Raw genomic sequence first — 20,915 nt, forward strand, 5'->3', positions numbered from 1 at the left:
TAGATAAACAAGGACAAATTGTTTTCATCAGTATGTTCTCTGATATTTCTTTTTGAAAAAGGAAATGATTTTGTCAGACTTTTGATCGTCAACGAAACGTCTTTCCTTGATAACAAGGGAATGTAAAGTATATGTAATCCAATGTGGTGTAATAATTGGTCTATTATCTATACAAATTACTATGTTGGACCTATAATTTGTAATAGTTTTATTTTATTAGGCACTCTTAATTAAGAAAATGGATTTTTTTAGGCTTGATTGTACCTCATGTTGTAAGTATGATTTGTGAGGCCTGTGACAGGTACTAAATCAACTCTTCCTTCACTGTGTGACACCTGTGAGGAAATTAAAGCTCAGCTGGATTGATAAGAGGTTTATGGTCAAGAATAAGGTATCAGTGACAGAATACCTCAGGTTTCCTGTGAGTTTGAGTGAATAATATCTGCTTTTCTGCTTTTTAGGAAAATCTTCACCAAATTATGCATTTCATTTCTCCCAAATCTGCTTGCCATTTTCATGATTTAGGTTCAATTGTAATTGTAACTTATGGCACTGTTAATTAGGAGTTTAAATTGCATTAGAGTCTGAATAATATCGTCAGAGTTCAGCCTTTTAATATAAAGGAACCGTCTACTAACTTTGGATGGGTGGCCTCGGCATTGCCAAAAATTGGCCATTTAAAATCATGGTGTTTCCAAATGTGCTGAAAATTGACAAGTTTCTTGGAAGTGAAGTTGAATGAATTACATTGATCAGAACATGATTTTTATTTGTTTCTTTTGTGAGTAGTGCCCTTATTTTACTCATTTCATAGAATCATAAAGTACAGTATAGAGTGCAAAAACAGGCCTTTCGGCACCTACTGGGTTCCATGAATCATCAAGCGCTCATTTATACTAATTCTATTTTACTCTTTCCACATTTGGAATAACAGAGATTCATTGTGACAAAGCTAATCGGTGACATAATTCCATTTACTTTTCTTAACTTCATAGTAATTTGTAGCACAGGAGGAAGCCATTCAATTCATTATGTTTATGCATACCAAAAATGGAACTATTTAAATTATTCCTCGCTGTTTATATCTCCCCAAGCTGTTATCAAGGTATCTTTTAAATGTGAGAAGGCTTTTGGCTCCATACCCTTTAATATAGTGAAGTTCTAAACCTACTTGTCTTTTGGTGAAAATCTTATTTCCTCACTTCCTTCCAATTCCACCAATTAACATAAGCCTGTGCCTCCTAATTATTAACCATTCTGCTGATGATTATATTGACTTTAGTTTAAAGTCATTTTTACTACATCACACATTTAATATCAACAATCAGCAAAATGATTTGGTGAGTACTCATCCTGATTGATTGTTAGGTTTTTTAAGATGATCAGCATTTGGTAAATGCTCATTAGAAAGAAGTACTTACTCAACATGCCTGTTACATCTTTGGGTACAGTATCACTCCTATCCATTTTCAAGGGAATACATTGCTCTTAACCATAATATTTCCATGTTTATTTTAACATCTCTTGTCATTTTTTTCCTCTACATTCCTTTTTGGCCTTATTATCTATTCAGTGGTCATGAAATCTAGTTATCCTATTCTCATAGAAATAATCTTATGTGTAAAGGATTTCAGACACAAACCCAAACAAGGCCATACATCGAAAGTAGTGCCTTCTGTATTTTTAGTTCTTATAAGATTAAAAACTGGGAATAAATACTGAACCCGTAACCAATTTTGTTGATATTGTATGCCCAAAGGGCTGGGAGAATTCACAACCATGGGGACTGGATGAAACAAATAGCATGGACATACTTCAGGATACAAGAAAATTTGGGAGAAGGGAACAAAAGATTTAGATGAAGAGATATGAGAAGAGCTTCAAGTGAAAGATCAACATAGTCATGGGCTAGTTGAGCTTTTCTATACTAGCCTTTTTATTGCTACAGTATGTAATCTTCAGTGTTTAGTGGAGCAAATATTAGATTAATAATGATAGCTTTCCATATGTCTTTTCTTAACGACTAACTCCTTTTACAGATTAGACTGAAAGAGATCTTTGAGACTCCATTAGAGATTAACTTAGTCCTGGAGCTGGTGACTGGAGGAGAACTATTTGACAGGTCTCTGATTTGTGTATTTTTTTAATTCAGAAGATGCAGTATGAGTTTTCTATAACTTCTGTCAATGCCAAGATTTGGCATAGTGCCTTTTAAAATTTACATTCACTTTTTAAAAAATATACAGTATTTCTGTTTTTGCACATTTTTTAATCTATTCTATATACATAATTAATTTACTTGTTTATTATTATTATTTTTTCTCTGCTAGATTATGTATTGCATTGAACTGCTACTGTGAAGTAAACAAATTTCACATCACATGTTGGTGATAATAAACTTGATTCTAATTCATAATGATACAGATGATAGTTTTCCTATCTTAGCATGTGAATGTATACTGGGGGACCATTTTGTTGAGCACCGCTGCCTCATCTATTGAAAATCGAATTTCCTGGTGGCCAGCAATTTTAATTCCTATCCCCTTTGCTGTTTTGACATGTCAGTCCATGGCCTTTGCTATGATGAGGCCACTCTCATGGTGGAGAAGGCCTCATGTACCTCTTTATTTATGGAGATCTGCATGAGATTTTCACTTACCGGTACCTGTTTCCCTGAATTCTCCAAAGTCTGCTTCCTTATTCAGGTGCTCCATCTGTAACTTATCAAATTTTTATAAATGCTAATAGATTAATGTAAAAATAGTGATTTGGATTCACTAACAGATTTTGCATTTTGTAGGATTGTTGAAAGGGGTTATTACAGTGAGAAAGATGCTGCAGACGTTGTCAGACAAATCCTGGAAGCTGTTGCTGTAAGTTTTCTTTACTGTTATTCCCTGTTGCTCTGTGAGCTTGAGCATGCTGATTTTGATTGTTTACTGTTTTATACTGCTTATTTCAAATAACAAATTAACTGCTACCCTATCGAGATGTGAAATAGAAAAGGCAGTGAACCCAGAAGGGTATGTTAGGGGGGTGTTTCCACAGGGCTCACACTATTTTGTCAGCAGCCTTTGCTACAAACCTGAGGTGCAGACTCCTGTAATTAAAAAAGTACCATTTGACCCTGAGACAAGGATCTGGAGGACCAGGACTACGTTATGTTTATTATCCCAGTAGGGCTTCTGTAGTGATATAAGTTGAGACATCAGAACCTCTACACTCTCATGTCGATGGGGCAGGTTTGAAAGCATCAGAGCCTTTTGCTGTGTTGCAAGGTGAGAGGTTTATCAGAGCTGCATTAAGTTGTGGTGGATAGTGACAAAGAACTTGAAGATATTGAGGTATGTAATCTGAGTGGGGAGGATATCAAGTACCTTGGTTTGTCATGACTTCAGGGCTCTGTTCCTCAGAAGATTACGAAGTCAGGTCTTGGAAGGTTGGGCATGATCAGGGATTGGAAACTGGCCCAATGGTGTAGTGGCATCTGTACTGGACTTCGAGGCAAGTGGTCATGGGTTCGAATCCGGCTGGCTCCTTGCATGCTTTCCACCTATTCAGGGTTGAACATCAAGCTAGCAACTCAGCCTCGTAAAAATACAGACAAATGCTAAAGAAACAGCAAAGTTGCTACCGATGCACCACAAGACATGGAGAGGAACAACAATGGTGTATTGTAGGTTTATTGGGGCGGAATTGTCATCAGGTGTGGGGAAACAGTAATTGCTATGTTGGTTGCATCTAATGGATAAAAGGCAAAGAAGGCCTAGTAGAGGGACTCATTTTAGTGCTGAAGAAAATGGCAAATTGTACAGGAATAGTATAATCCTCTGGGTTTTTTTTTGACATAGAAATTATACTGGGAATTTAAGGATGACTCATGGTAAAATGTTCAGTATCCAAGTAGGTGGTGAAAGCAGGTACTTTCACAACAATTCATTATCAAAATGAATACTTGACTCACCAGGGCATAGGCTGTAGCACAAGTTCTGGTAAAAATGGCATTACTTGATGGCCAGCATGGCCATTATGGGCTGAAGGTCTGTTTCTGAGCTGCATAATTAATTTGGACTGGAATTTGTATAAAACTCACACAATTGAGTGACTAACTTTCAAATAATTGCATTTTACCCACTGACAGGAATGCAAAGCGGAACGGTATATAGATCAGGCACTAAGGTAATACAAAAAAAGATATTTGCTTTCCACAGAAAAGTCTGTAGGTGACCTTAGTGGATATCCTCGGTGACATTGGCTGAAGCCAGATATCTCTTTTTTAAGTACTAACACTGAATTTTCTTTGTGATGAAAAACATGGACAACTTACCATATCTCAGAATTCCCTCTCGACAATGGCAGGTATCAATGATGAAATTCACTATTGCCTTCAATGTGCCAGCTCAACCTTGCCAGTTAGTGAAAAGAGTATTTCAAAATTAAGACCTGCATGGTGTCACAAAACTCACGGTTCACCAAGCACCGTTGATTACTTCTGTGCTCTATGATTCTAAATGGGTGACCTACAGCAGGCATCTTAAGCCATTGAGAAAAATGCCACAAATGCCATCTGTATAATATGCTCTGAATTCACTGGACGATAATTAAAACATGCCAGTATCCTCTACTAGGTATCCTGCACCACTGGGTCTCTTCCTTACTCTAAATTGAGCTGAACATTTCAGGACAACAAACTCCGAAAATAGACCCTGTATTCTGAGATCTTTTGTTGGAGAAGATTATCAGCTAAATGGAAAGAAAGGTTCAATGATGCTCTTAATCCTTTCTTGGGGAAAAAAAGTGCAACATATCCACTCAATCCTGGGATCAACTGGCACACAACCATACAAAACAGGAGAAGAGGACTTCAGAATGGTATTCAGAACCATTGGGCCATCCATCAAGAACATGTAGAAGCCTACATACTGTAAGTGGCAAAAAAAGTGCAGCACTTCAGTCATTGCTACTGCCGTATGTGGAAGAATCAACAGTTTCTTCATCAGTCCCTTTAGCTATTTCAGAACACAGAAAAATATAGAATGGAATGCTTGATCCCATAGAACTGCCTAAGAAGAGGGTATGTACAGACTGGGATGTGAGCAAAGATATAAACTAATTTATGTGATGGGATTATATTTTAAATCATTGTTTTCTTGTTTCAACCTTGCATTCTAAAGAATCATAAAAATCAGATTTTTTTTCTTGTTCTAGATCTCATTTACGAGACATACCTTTTATGTTATGCCAGCCTTATTAAAATGGGTTGACACGTGTCAAAAACTTCATTAGGCACATTATATCCTTGATAGGGTTATCAAGAAAATAAGGAAGATCAATAGACCTCTAGACTCTAGAGATTCCACCTGTGGGTACGAAAATATGCTGATGAAATTGCAGATGTTTGTTTAACTTGGCCCTGTTTTTGAAGCAGCTGGGTGGCAGTGTGAAATATGAGGAGGATGTTAGGAGAATGCAGGGTGACTTGGACAAGTTGGATGAGTGGGCAGATGCATGGCAGATGCAGTTTAATGTGGATAAATGTGAGGTGACACTTGCCACTTTGGTGGCAAGAACAGGAAGGCAGATTACTATCTGAATGGTGTCGAGTTAGGAAAAGGGGAAGTACAACGAGATCTAGGTGTTCTTCTAAATCAGTCACTGAAAGTAAGCATGCAGGTACAGCAGGCAGTGAAGAAAGCTAATGGCATGTTGGCCTTCATAACAAGGGGAGATGAGTATAGGAGCAAAGAGGTCCTTCTGCAGTTATACAGGGCCCTGGTAAGACCACACCTGGAGTATTTGGACCCAACAAAACAGAAGCAGGTAGTTCACCTAAAGATAAAGTAATTTGATGTTTGGTCCAGTAATTCAAGCGGTTTATGAGTAACAGGAATGGGACTTCTGCATGCAACCTCAACTAATGCAGGAACTGCAAATACTTAATCAGTGATTGAGGCATCACAAACTCGTCAGAAACCTTCCAATCCCATTGGACCATAGTACATTACAGCACAGAAACAGGCCTTTCGGCCCTTTTTGGCTGTGCCGAACCATTTTTCTGCCTAGTCCCACTGACCTGCACCTGGCCCATATCCCTCCATACACCTCTCATCCATGTACCTATCCAAGTTTATCTTAAAGGTTAAAAGTGAGCCTGCATTTACCACTTCATCTGGCAGCTCATTCCACACTCCCACCACTCTGTGTGAAGAAGCCCCCCCAATGTTCCCTTTAAACTTTTCCCCCTTCACCCTTAACCCATGTTCTCTGGTTTTTTTCTCCCCTAGCCTCAGTGGAAAAAGCCTGCTTGCATTCACTCTTATCTCTACGCACCATAATTTTACATACCTCTATCAAGCTCCAGGGAATAAAGTCCTAACCTAGTCAACCTTTCTCTGTAACTCAGTTTCTCAAGTCCCGGCAACATCCTTGTAAACCTTCTCTGCACTCTTTCAACCTTATTAATATCCTTTCTGTAATTCAGTGACCAAAACTGCACACAATACTCCAAATTCGGCCTCACCAATGCCTTATACAACCTCACCATAACATTCCAACTCTTATACTCAATACTTGGATTTAAAAGGCCAATGTACCAAAAGCTGTCTTTACAACCCTAACTGCCTGTGATGCCACTTTTAGGGAATTTTGTATCTGTATTCCTAGATCCCTCTGTTCTACTGCACTCCTCAGTGCCCTACCATTTACCTTGTATGTTCTACCTTGGTTTTTCCTTCCAAAGTGCAATACCTCACACTTGTCTGTATTAAACTACATCTGCCATTTTTCAGCCCATTTTTCCAGCTGGTCCGGATCCCTCTGCAAGGTTTGGAAACCTTCCTTACTGTCCAGTACACCTCCAATCTTTGTATCATCAGCAAATTTTCTGATCCAATTTACCACATTATCATCCAGATCATTGATATAGATGACAAATAACCATGGACCCAGCACTGATCCCTGTGGCACACCACTAGGCACAGGCCTCCACTCAGAGAAGCAATCCTCCACTACCACTCTCTGGCTTCTCCCATTGAGCCAATGTTTAATCCAATTTACTACCTCACCATGTATACCTAGTGACTGAGTCTTCCTAACTAACCTCCCATGCGGGACCTTGTCAAAGGCATTATTAAAGTCCATGTATACAACATTCACTGCCTTCCCTTCATCCACTTTCCTTGTAACCTCCTTGAAAGACTCTAATAGATTTGTTAAACATGATCTACCACACACAAAGCCGTTTTGACTCTCCCTAATAAGTCCCTGTCTATCTAAATACTTGTAGATCCTATCTCTTAGTACTACTTCCAATAATTTACCTACTACTGACGTCAAACTTACCAGCCTATAATTTCCCGGATTACTTTTAGAGCTTCTTTTAAACAACGGAACAACATGAACTATCCTCCAATCCTCCGGCACCTCACACGTAGATATGGACATTTTAAATATATCTGCCAAGGCCCCTGCAATTTCAACACTAGTCTCCTTCAAGGTCCAAGGGAATACCCTGTCAGGTCCTGGGGATTTACCTACTCTGATTTGCCTCAAGATAGCAAGCACCTCCTCCTCTTCAATCTGTATAGGTTCTCATGATCTCAAATTCTCAATTACTTTTATTGAAAAGTATTTTACTAGCTCCCCACAATCAGGAATATTAGGCATCATCAGCTATGGTTTATGTGTAAATCTAATGCCAGGGTAGTCAGGCATCAGCTGATCTGAGCCAGTAACCATTGTGAATTGGTAAACATTGTGTACAGTTCTGGTCACCAAATTATATGAAAGATGTCAACAAAATAGAGAGAGTACAGAGGAGATGTACTAGAATATTACCTGGGTTTCAGCACCTAAGTTACAGAGAAAGGTTGAACAAGTTAGGTCTTTATTCTTTGGAGCATAGAAGGTTGAGGGGGGACTTGATAGAGGTATTTAAAATTATGAGGGGGATAGATAGAGTTGACGGATAGGCTTTTTCCATTGAGAGTAGGGGAGATTCAAACAAGAGGACATGAGTTGAGAGTTAGAGGGCAAAAGTTTAGGGGTAACATGAGGGGGAACTTCTTTACTCAGAGAGTGGTAGCTGTGTGGAACGAGCTTCCAGTAGAAGTGGTAGAGGCAGGTTCGATTTCGTCATTTAAAAAAAAATTGGATAGGTATATGGACAGGAAAGGAATGGAGGGTTATGGGCTGAGTGCAGGTAGGTGGGACTAGATGAGAGTAAGCATTTGGCACGGACTAGAAGGGCCGAGATGGCTTGTTTCCGTGCTGTAATTGTTATATGGTTAATCTGATGCTGTCTGTTACTAAGTTGTAAACCTATTAAAATCCCCATGTAATGATCGGTAGCAGTATAACGCAGGTGGGTTGCTTATCTTGTGATGTATTCATAAAACAAACACATAAGCAACCATTATGATTGTTATACTCTATGTTGGCTTTGCCAAAAGGTTTCAGCTTAAAAAAAAGCTGAGAAAAAACATGGTGGGTGTGACACATGACATGGACAACAAATAATGTGCAGAATAGACAGAATTTATGTGCAGAAATTCTTAAATTTGAAAAATACGTATGTATATGCTTAAATATATTAGGTAATTTAGTAGGTTATAATACTTAAGCAGTAGAGTAATTCTAGTGTAAAGCATGATAGTGTCACCATTTGTTGTTTCTAATATAACTACGTGACAATGCTGACATTATTCAACATTTTGAAAACATTGAGGTTTTTAAATCTCTACTGCAACTATGATATTGAAAAATTGCACCTACTGTCATGAAAACCATATTTTGAACATATTGTTTTGGTTGTACTCTATTGTTAAATAAAATTCTACTAAATCTTTTTAGTCAGCTTATCTGAGCCAGTGATCATTTGGGAATTAGTAAATCCGATGCCATCTGTTATTAAGCTGTAAACCTATTAAATTAAACCTTTTTTTTAGAAATCTATTTCATTCTCATGAAGTCATGTTAATTCTTTTAACTATTTAAAAATAAGCAATACTCAAGTTAAAGCAGCAAGTGTTTATTTAATACTGGAGCAGTAGTAAAGTTTAACTTTTTGTCAATGAAGAACAAATTTTGCTAGCCTTTCAGATATACAGTACATGCATGTGTTATATAGTGCCTATAAAAGGTATTCACCACACCCCCCCCCCCCCCCCCGGGAGGTTTTCATGTTTGCTTATTTTACAAAATTGAATAACGGTGGACTTAATTTGGCTTTTTTGATGCTGATCAACAGAAAAAGACTCATGTCAAAGTGAAAACAGATCTCTACAAAGTGATCTTAGTTAATTACAAATATAAAATACAAAATAATTGATTGCAAAAGTATTCACCCCCTTTAATATGACACACCAAATCATCAGTGGTGCAGCCAATTGGTTTTAGAAGTCACATAATTGGTTTTAGTTAAATAGAGATCACCGTGTGCAGTCAAGATGTCTCAACTGATTGTAGTAAAAATACACCTGTATCTGGAAGGCTCAAGTGCTAGTGAGTCAGTATCCTGGCAAAAACTATATCATGAAGGCAAAAGAACACTCCAAGCAACTCTGCAAAAAGGTAATTGAAAAGCACAAGTCAAGAGATGGATACAAGAAAATTTCCAAGCCACTGAATATCCCTTGGAGTACAGTTAAGTCAATCATCAAGAAATGGGAAGAACATGGCACTGCTATAAATCTGCCTTGAGCAGGCCATCCTCAAAAACTGATCGTGCAAGAAGGGGACAAGTAAGGGAGGCCACCAAGACACTTATGACAACTCTGGAGGAGTTACAGGCTTCAATGGCTGAGATGGGAGAGACTGCGCATACAACAGCTGTTGCCCGGGTGTTTCACCAGTCACAGCTTTATGGAGAGTGGCAAAGAGAAAGCCATTGTTGGAAAAAAAAATCACTTGAAATCTTGGCTAGAGTTTTCCAGGAGGCATGTGGGAGACCCTGAAGTCAGCTGGAAGAAGTTTCTATGGTCGGATGAAACCAAAATTGAGCTTTTTGGCCATCAAACTAAACACTGTTTGGCGTAAGCCAGACAACACACATCATCAAAAACGCACCATCCTTACCATGAAGCATGGTGGCAGCTGCATCATACTGTGGGGATACTTCACTGCTGCACTCCTTGGAAAGTGTGTGAAGGTAGAGGGTAAAATGAATGCAGCAAAATACAAGGAAATCCTGGAGGAAAACTGATGTAGTCTTCAAGAGAACTGTGACTTGGGAGAAGATTTGTTTTCCAGCAAGACAATGACCCCAAGCATAAAGCCAAAGCTACAAAGGAATGGCTTAAAACAACTAAGTTTATGTCCTGGAGTGGCTTAATCCAATTGACAATTTGTGGCTAGATTTGAAAAGGGCTGTTCACTCACAATCCCCATGCAATCTGACAGAACTTGAGCTGTTTTTAGTGTCCAGATCTGCAAAGCTAATAGATACCTACCCACACAGACTCAAGGCTGTAATTGCTGCCAAAGCTGCATCTACTAAATATTGACTTGAAGGAGGTGAGTAATAATGCAATCAATTATTTTGTGTTTAATAATTATAATAAATTCAGCCCAATTTGTAGAAATTTGTTTTCACTTTGATAGAAAAGTCTTCTCTGTTGATCAATGTCAAAATAGCCAAATTAAATCCACTGTGATTCAATGTTGTAAGACAATAAAACATGAAAACTTCCAAAGGGGCTAAATACTTTTTATAGGCACTGTATATCAGAAAATTGCATGCTTATTTTAAATAGTAGTCCTACTTAATTTGGATGGATCAGGATCCTTTGGAAGACAAGAAGTGTTCTGAAAATTTTAATCTTATATTAGAATTATTATGCATAAAATAATTGTGACTGTCAGGGAAGAGTTCAGGGCATAGAGAGCACCCCTGTGGCCATCCCCCTCAGTAATCGTTACCTTGTTTTGGATGCAGTTGAGGGGGAGATACCTGACGGGACAACCACGGCGAATGGGTCTCTGGCACTGATCCTGGTTCCGTCGTGCAGAAGGAAGAGAAGAAAATGAGGAATGCGGTAGCCATAGGGGATTCCACAGTGAGGGGAACAGACAGGAGGTTCTGTCAACCTGATAGAGATACCCGCATTGTTTATTGCCTCCCAGGTGCCAGGGTACGGGATGTCTCAGATCGGGTGCAGAGTTCTGAAGGGAGCGGGTGAGTCTTGGTACACATTGGTACCAATGACATAGGTAGAAAAAGGGAGGTGGTCCTGAAGAGAGAATTCAGGGAGTTGGGTAGGAAGCTAAAAAGCAGGACCTCCAGGGTAGTAATCTCAGGATTGCTGCCTGTGCCATGTGCTAAAGAACACAAGAATAGCATGATCAGGCATATTAATGCATGGCTGAGAGACTGGTGTAGGGGGCAGGGCTTCGGGTTCCTGGATCATTGGAGCCTCTTCTGGTGGAGGTATGACCTGTGCAAAAAGGACGGGTTACACCTGAACCCAAAGGGGTCCAATATCCTAGCAGGCAGGTTTAATAGAGCTGTTAGGGAGGGTTTAAATTAATTTGGCAGGGGGATGGGAACCGGAGTGTTAGGGCTGAGGAAGGGGGAAAGCAAATAAATCAAGCATAGCATGCAACAGAGATGATAGGAAGGACAGGCAGGAGATGAGGCATTATCACAGCCAGTGGGATGATTTACAATAGAAAGAAACAAATACTGGACTGAAGATGTTATATTTGAATGCAAGCAGCATAAGGAATAAAATGGACGATCTTGAAATTCAGCTACAGATTGGCAAGTATGACGTTGTGGCCATCTCTGAAACTTGGCTAATGGATGGCTGCCATTGTGAGTTGAATGTCCAAGAATATACAGTGTATTGGAAAGATAGGTTAGTAGGCAGAGGGGGTGGTGTGGCCCTGTGTATAAGAAATAGTATTAAATCATTAGAAAAGGATGACATAGGATCGGAAGGTGTAGAGTCTCTATGGGTTGTCTTAAGAAATGGCAAGGGTAAAAGGACTGTAATGGCAGTTGCATACAGGCCTCCAAACAGCAGCCAGGATGTGGATTACAAATTACAGCAGGAGATAGAAAAGGCATGTCAGAAGGGTAATGTCATGATAATCGTTGGGGATTTTAACATGAAAGTGGATCAGGAAAACCAGACCAGTACTGGACCTCAAGAAAGAGAATTTGTAGAATGGCTTTTTACAACAGCTTGTTGCTGAGCCCACTAGGGGATTGGTTGTGCTGGATTGGGTGTTGTGCAATGATCCAGGGGTGATAAGAGAGCTTAAGGTTAAGGAACCCTTGGGGAACAGTGATCGCAATATGATTAAGTTTACTTTGAAATTTGAGAAGGAGAAACTGATTTCCAATTGGTTGGTATTTCAGTGGAATAAAGGAAATTACAATGGTATGAGAGGGGAACTGGCCAAGGTTGACTGGAAAGGGACATTTGCAGTAAGGACAGCAGAGCAGCAATGGCTAGAGTTTCTGTGAAAATGAGGGAAGTGCAAGCCAGATATATTCCAAATAAGAAGAAATTTTCAAATGGAAGAAGGACACCACCGTGGCTGACAAGTGAAGTCAGAGCCAAAGTAAAAGCAAAAGAGAGGGCATACAAGGAAGGCAAAGCTAGTGGGAAGATGGAGGATTGGGAAGCTTTAAAAAACTTACGGAAGGAAACTAAGAAGATCATTAGGAAGGAAAAGATGAATTATGAAAAGAAGCTGGTGACTAATATCAAAGAAGATACTAAAAGCTTTTTTAAGTATATAAAGGGTAAAAGAGAGCTGAGGGTAGGTATAGGACCAATAGAAAATGATACTGGAGATATTGTAATGAGAGACACAGAGATGAAAGAGGAACTGATTGCATATTTTGCATCAGTCTTCACAGTGCAAGACATCTGCAGTATACCAGACATTCAAGAGTGTCAGAGAAGTGAAGTATGTGTAGTGAAAATTACAGTTGAGAAGGTGCTCAGGAAGCTTAATGGTCTGAGGGTGATAAATCTCCTGGACCTGATGGAATGCACCTTTGTTCGGGCTCTGAAGGAAGTAGATGTGGAGAGATTGCGGAGGCATTAACAATGATCTTTCAAGAATCGATTGTTTCTGGCATTGTACCGGATGACTGGAAAATTGCAAGTGTTACTCTGCTATTTAAGAAGGGTGGGAGGCAGTAGAAAGGAAACTATAGACCTGTTAGCCTGATATCAGTGGTTGGGAAGTTGTTGGAATCAATTGCTAGGGATGAAGTTACAGAGTACCTGGAGGCACATAACAGGATAGGCCAAAGCCAGCATGGTTTCCTGAAAGGAAAATCCTGACTAATCTACTGCAATTTTTTGAGGAAATTACAAGCAGAGTAAACAAAGGAGATGCAGTGGATGTGGTGTACTTGGATTTTCAGAAGGCCTTTGACAAGGTGCCACACATGAGGCTGCTTAGCAAGATAAGAGCCCATGGAATTACAGGGGAATTACTAGCATGGGTGGAGCATTGGCTGATTAACAGAAAACAGAGTGGGAATAAAGGGATCCTATTTTGGTTGGCTGCCGGTTACCCGTGGAATTCCACAGGTCAGTGTAGGGAACACTGCTCTTTACGATGTATGTCAATGATTTGGATTATGGGATTAATGTACTTCAAAGGTTTGAAAGGTACATTTAATATCAGAGAAATGTATACAATATACACCCCAAAATGCTTTTTCTTCACAACCATGCATGAAAACAGAGGAGTGCCCCCAAAGAACGAATGACAGTTAAATGTTAGAATCCCAAAGTCCCACCCAGCTACCCCTCCCTCCCACACGTAAGTGGCAGCAAGCAACAATCCCCCCTCCCCCCGCCGGCAAAAAAAAAGCATTTGCATCCGCCACCGAGCACTCAAGTGTGAGCAAAGCAACAGCAAAGACACAAACTTGCTCTTACCCCAAAGACTACTTGTTCACCCGGTATTCAACATACCACAGTGTGTGTGTGTGTGTGTGTGTGTGTGTGTGTGTGTCCCCTCTCTTCCCCCTCCCCCTCTCTCTCTCCCCCTCCCCCTCTCTCTCTCCCCTCCCCCTCTCTCTCTCCCCTCCCCCTCTCTCTCTCCCCTCCCCCTCTCTCTCTCCCCTCCCCCTCTCTCTCTCCCCTCCCCCTCTCTCTCTCCTCCCTCCCTCTCTCTCTCCTCCCCCCTCCCTCCCCCTAATAAGGGAGAAAGAGGTGTCTCTGTTTTCACAGCCAGAGGGAAGACATAACAAGCAATTTGCTGATTTACAATATTAAAAGTCCATTGTGTCACTTTTTCTGAGCTCTGTGCCCAAAGATCTCGGCTGTCTGGACACAGCCTTAGATCTTCCATCTCCCATGACACACCGATCTTCCATCCACCTGTCTCCAGAGCCATGAAATCTTGGTCCTCTGAAGGTGAGCGAAGCTCTTAGGCCAAGCCCTGGGCATGCTGAATAATGGCCAGTTGTGAAACCCTGAGAGCAGGTCCCATTCCCACAAAGAACTGTACTCAATGTGTAACTCCAGGTCAGGGTCTTCAAAAGAAACCTGAAAAAGTGTTAAAGATGGAAATGGAGCTGTTTCCGAAGATGCAATCAAAGGAGTCGCCGTTAGGCACCTATAATCTAAGCTACTCCTCCTGTGTTGGCTAAATTTGCCAATGATACAAAGATAGGTGGAGGAGCAGGTAGTGTTGAGGAAACAGAGGGCCTGCAGAGAGACTTAGATAGTTTAGGGGAATGGGCAAAGAAGTGGCAAATGAAATACAATGTTGGAAAGTGTATGGTCATGCACTTTGGTGGAAGAAATAAATGGGCAGACTGTTATTTAGATGGGGAGAGGATTCAAAATGCAGAGATGCAAAGGGACTTGGGAGTCCTTGTGCAAGATACCCTAAAGATCAAGCTCTAGGTTGAGTCACTGGTGAAGAAGGCGAATGCAATGTTGGCATTCATTTCTGACGGTATAGAATATAAGAGCAGGGATGTAATATTGAGGCTCTATAAGGCACTCGTGAGACCGAACTTGGAGGATCTCAGAGAAAGATTCTGAATTTTTAAAAACCTGAACAGATTAGATATGGCAAAGTTATTTCCCATTGTAGGGGAGTCTAGGACAAGAGGGCACAACTTCAGGATTGAAAGACATCCATTTAGAATAGAGATGAGGAGAAATTACTTTAGTCAGAGGGCAGTAAATCTGTGGAAGTTACTGGCTGTGGAGGCCAAGTCATTAGGTGCGTTTAAGGCAGAGATAAGTAGGTTCTTGATTAGCTAGGGCATCAAAGGGTACAGGGAGAAGGCAGGAGAGTGGGGATGACTGGGAGAATTGGATCAGCTGATGGGCTGAATGGCCTACTTCTCCTATATCTTACGGTCTTATGCTTCATTAAAAAACTAAAATATTACTAAAGCTGTCATTCTAACAATGTATAATTACAGGAGTAGTAATTGAATCTGTGGCAAGAAACACTCAACAATTCTCTGATCAAAAGCTCAAATTTTGTACTTGAGAGATGATGGTGATAAAAATAGATACTAAAGTAGAATATTTCAAAGAAGTCAAGAATTCGCCACAATACTGGCATGAGGTACAGGTTGTTACTCATTTTCTAATGAGCATATCATTTATGCACTATTGGTGATAGCAGGAATTATTGAGTATTCTGTGCAACACACAACCGTGTCTTGGCTGTTTCTGTGGACAAAAATGAGCATTCAGCGAAGAATAGAAAATACAGAAAATGTACACTATAACTCAGCAATAAAAACTGGAATTTTAAAGTGCTTATTATATAAAATTTCTGAGGATTATTTAAATTGCCATCACTAATCATGACAGAAAAGGTTGGTGAGTATAGTGTGTAAATAATAGTCATTCAGAAAAGATCAAAATTGATGTTTACTTAATTATAGAGTTAATGGAATAATTGGGAAAATGTTACAAAGTCAATGAGGAGTTCGGTATCTCCTACTAAAGCACATTTTCAAATTAGCCTCTAGATTTTGACATCTACAAAACAATTTTAAGGTTCGCAAAACCACTGAATTTCTGACTTATGAGTTTTTCCATTCTAAACATAAAAATGCCTTTATAGCACTGTATACAGTGATTATTGAGTACAGTCCAAAACTAATATGGTCATTCAGAAGGTTAAGTCAATGATATATTAACATTTATAGGTACCTCCCTCTATGCGCCATGCCCACCAATCTTCCCTTTGCAGTAGGAAGTAGCGTTACAGGTTTGTGGTAAAAGTATTCAACTCATCATATGTTGAATTATTTAAATAGTATTCTCAAACACATGCCTCTACCTACTGCTGCTGCAAATGGAAACAACAGAATAGCAGTTCAGAAGAAGGGTCTTGAACCTGAAATGTTAACTGTTTCTCATTCCACAGATGTTGCCTGATCTTTTTTTCAGTACTTTGTGTTTTTATTATGATAAAATAAACATGCTTCCTCATCACAGACTCCACCTGGTAATTAACTGCTTGAACACTATTTTAAGGTCCAAGATAACCTGAGGAAATATGTTTTGCAAATTATTGCTTGCTTTAATTAGACATTAAAGCTTCATCACTGGACAAGATGTAGTAATGAAAATATTGTAGATGAATGGCAGAACTGGCTGCTGAGTTGCTTTTACTTGTTTTATTTGTGCCCAATGAAAAAGCAAGTTATTACACCCACACCACACACCCACAGGCTCTCAAATCTAGAAATTTATATTAGTACAAATACTTTGTTCTGATATTAAATTCTTTTCTCCATTTAAATGAAAACAATTATGTTTGTGTATTTAATGAACTTGCTAAAACAATTCATCTGTGTTAAAGTTTGTTAAGTGAGCATTTTCTCCATTGTGTTCAGGTTATTGGTTCACTGTAGCTGTCACTTGAGAGATGCAAAGGTCTTCATTGAGAAATATTCTGCTTGTTCTTGGAGAGGTTCTATTGTGCATAACTAAGTTTTTTCAGTGTTCTTTCCCATGCCTGCATCTACTACCCCCTACTCCAAAAAGTACCTGAATTAGCATTAACCATGAAGTAAAGAATCTTGTCAGAACATAATCTTCAAGTTAATATTTATAGTATATTAATCTTGTATTTGTTGCTAAATATCACATATAAATGATCATACAATTTCATTAAATTGTATTGCAGTGATAGGCTGTCTTTAAAAAGAGTGAACCCTCGCATGGTGAAAGGTCCCGATGGAGTACCTGGTAAGGCTCTGAAAACTTGTGCCAACCAACTGCAGGGAGTATTCGAGGACATTTTTAACCTCTCACTGCTACCGGCAGAAGTTCCCACTGGCTTTTAAAAGGCAACAATTATACTAGTGCCTAAGAAGGAACGTGAGCTGCAGTGCTGAAATGCTTTGAGAGCTTGGTCATGATTAGACTGAACTCCTGCCACTGCAATTTGTCTATCGCCACAATAAGTCAACAGCAGATGTAATCTCAGTGGGTCTCCACGTGGCTTTAGACCACCTGGACAACACAAACACCTACGTCAGGATGCTGTTAATTGACTATAGCTCAGTATTTAGTACCATCATTCCCACAATTCTGATTGAGAAGTTGCAGAACCTGAGCCTCTGTACCCCTCTCTGCAATTGGATCCTTGAGTTTTTAACTGGAAGACACAATCTTTGTGGATTGGTGATAACATCTCCTCACCGCTGACAATCAACACTTGGTGCATATCAGGGCTGTGTGCTTAGCCCACTGCTCTACTCTCTATATCCACATGACTGTGTGCTAGGCATAGCTCAAATACCTTCTTTAAAGTTGCTGACGATATAACCATTGTTGGTAGAATCTCAGGTGGTGACAAGAGGGCATTCGGGAGTGAGATATGCCAGCTAGTGGAGTGGTGCCACAGCAACAACCTGGCACAACGTTAGTAAGACGAAAGAGCTGATTGTGGACTTCCAGAAGTGTAAGATGAAGGAACACATACTAATCATCATTGAGGGATCAGAAGTGGAGAGAGTGAGCGGTTCCTGGGTGTCAAGATCTCTGAGGACCTAACCTGGTCCCAACATATTGATGCTGCTTTTAAGAAGATAAGACAGTGACTATACTTCATTTGGAGTTTGAGGAGATTTGGTATGTCAACAAGTACACTCAAAAACTTCTATAGATGTACCATGAAGAGCATTCTGACAAGCTGCATCACTGTCTGGTATGGGGGAGGGGGGTGTTACTGCACGGACCAAAAGAAGCTGCAGAGGGTTGTAAATTTAGTCTGCTCCATCTTGGGTACTAGCCTACAAAGTACCCAGGTATTCCCGTGACTGAGCCTATCGTTCGCCTCCCGTCTCCAAGAGTTATTGATGGTGCATCAATTTTATTAGCTGCAATTTTAAAACATGGAGAGCATTTTACGACCAGACAGATTGGACATTGATCCTCAATCTCCCCAGGCAGCCATTGCCTTTGAACTCTGGCTTGCATGCTTCCAATCATACCTGGAAGAGATTCCTGTGACTGAGCCTATCGTTCGCCTCCCATCTCCGAGAGTTATTGATGGTGCATCAATTTTATTAGCTGCAAGAGACCACCACACAACATCCTGGAGACTGAGGGAGGAGCAGTGCCTCCAACCGCCTTTATACAGGGGTCTGTGGGAGGAGTCACAGGAGCAGTCAGCAGAGGGGTGTGTCCAGACAGGTATATGTAGTTCACCACACCAGGACATCTTCAAGGAGCGGTGTCTCAGAAACACAGCGTCCATTATTAAGGACCTCCAGCACACAGGTCATGCCCTTTTCTCACTGTTATCATCAAGTAGGAGGTACAGAAGCCTGAAGGCACACACTCAGCAATTCAGGAACAGCTTCTTCCCCTCTGCCATCTGATTCCTAAATGGACATTGAACCCTTGGATACTACCTCATTTTTAAAAAAATATATAGTATTTCTGTTTTTTGCACATTTTTAAATCTATTCAATATATGTATACTGTATAAAGCATACTGAATAAGATTTACTTATTTATTATATTACTTTATTTTTTTCTTCTATATTATGTATTGGATTGAACTGCTGCTGCTACTAAGTTAACAAATTTCACATCACATGCTGGTGATAATAAACCTGACTTTGATTCTGATAATCACATTATTTATCATTCTTGTATACTCTAGTGAAGGGATTGCACATGATTTATTCTGCTTAATGACATTCAGTGGATGAAATATTAAATATTTTCATTGCAGCTGACTTCATATTTTAATTAGTGTATTCATTTCTTATTTTTGTTCCTTTTTGTCTAGTATCTGCATCAAAATGGAATTGTTCATCGTGATCTCAAACCTGAAAACCTCCTCTATGCGTCTCCAGCTCCAGATGCATTATTAAAAATAGGTGAGTTATATAAATGCTGCCTTTATAAAATATAAGGGGTATAAATATTGTGAATGTGTGAAATCATTTTCCCCTCAGGTTGGTTGAGACTAGAACTACAGATCATAGGTTTAGAAGGAAAAGTAAAATATTTAAGAGATATCTTTGGGGGGGGTGGAATCTTCACTCAGAGGGTGGTATGAGTGTGGAATGAGCAGCCAGCAGAAATAGTAGATGCATGTTTAATTGTAACATTTAAGAGAATTTTACATAGGTACATTAATGAGAAGGATATGGAGGACTATAGTCCAGTGCAGGTAGATGGAACTATGAAGACCAGGTTAGCACAGACCAGTTAGGCCAAAGGGCCTGTTTCTGTTCTTTAGAGCTCTATGACCCTATAACTTTGTTATTTTAATGTCAAAAATGCCTTGCTGTTTTCCCTTCATACAGTTTAATTTGTGGTCTTCAGAGGCGTTCAGTAACCAAACACAATGCTCATTGAAGGAACTTTCCAAATGCCACTTCAAAAATTGTGTGAAATACATCACATTTTCTATATTTACACATATTCTTTCTTAATCTCTCTGCCTCTCTCTCAATCCTCCTAGCACACTCTTCTGCCAACCTACCTTGATGGTAACAAAGGTGCAATGTTGGAAAGTTCAACAGCAGATGTCTGACATCCAAGGCAATGTGCAGGGCTACATGTGGCCAATAGAAGCTATTTTTAAATCATTCTGGTTTCTTATTGATACTTTCAAAAATTGAAGCATTGATTTGGAATTGTGTTGATCGCAAATCATACATGCAATAATTAATGATTAAGAGGTTTTGTGTAAACTTTCACCAAATTTGTCTTGTACCGACTAAAATATGCCTACTTATTGCAAAACAACTCATGAGATATTTTGACAATAAACCTATAGGAATGTGATATTTGTTGACATTCTTAGAGTTGACAGATTTACATTTTAGTGACTGCCAACATTATCTTTCATGCGTCAGTAGAAATGAAAAATTATATCTTGTGGTTTTGGTGGAGGGTTGGTGATAATTTTCAAAATTCTTTTTATCAAGTCAAGTATTTGGAAGGTGCTTCATTAAAATCTAAAGAAACATCATCTGAATAATGCACATGTTTTATTTAAGCTGATTTTGGACTTTCAAAAATTGTTGAAGAACAGGTCACCATGAAAACTGTCTGTGGGACACCAGGATACTGTGGTAAGTTGTATTGGTTGAATAGTTACCTTGAGAAATTCCTTATCAATTTAATGAATATAACTTTGTGGTTTAATGTTTTATATTCTATGTTTTTCGCTTGTTTTCTGCCATTTGCGCAATGTGGTTTTTTTTTTTGCAAGTCATGTGTTTGATGTTTTCTTTGAATGGGTTCCGTGGTGTTTCTTTGTTTCATGACTGTGTGTGGGTTGTATGCTGAATACATACTTTGATAATTAATGTACTTTGAATATGAGCAATTTGATAAATGCAATTCCAACAAAGGCGAAACATGATGTACAAGTTTTTTGTTAATTTGCCCACAGAATATAGATTTACCTGGCAGTGCCAGCATTTATGGTGT

At 39.4% G+C, this 20,915-nt stretch overlaps 1 protein-coding gene across 2 annotated transcripts in view; it reads left to right on the forward strand.

The window, feature by feature from the left end:
• Positions 1 to 20,915, forward strand: part of camk4 (calcium/calmodulin-dependent protein kinase IV) — a 94,116-nt gene that overhangs the window by 36,837 nt on the left and 36,364 nt on the right. For both annotated transcript variants that reach the window (XM_073068266.1, XM_073068271.1), the window contains exons 4-7: positions 2,040 to 2,122; positions 2,801 to 2,873; positions 19,258 to 19,348; positions 20,480 to 20,554. In XM_073068266.1, coding sequence (XP_072924367.1) covers positions 2,040 to 2,122; positions 2,801 to 2,873; positions 19,258 to 19,348; positions 20,480 to 20,554 — 322 coding nt within the window. The remainder of the gene's footprint in view (positions 1 to 2,039; positions 2,123 to 2,800; positions 2,874 to 19,257; positions 19,349 to 20,479; positions 20,555 to 20,915) is intronic.

Source organism: Hemitrygon akajei, chromosome 2, assembly GCF_048418815.1.
Source record: "Hemitrygon akajei chromosome 2, sHemAka1.3, whole genome shotgun sequence".
Lineage (NCBI taxonomy): Eukaryota > Metazoa > Chordata > Chondrichthyes > Myliobatiformes > Dasyatidae > Hemitrygon > Hemitrygon akajei.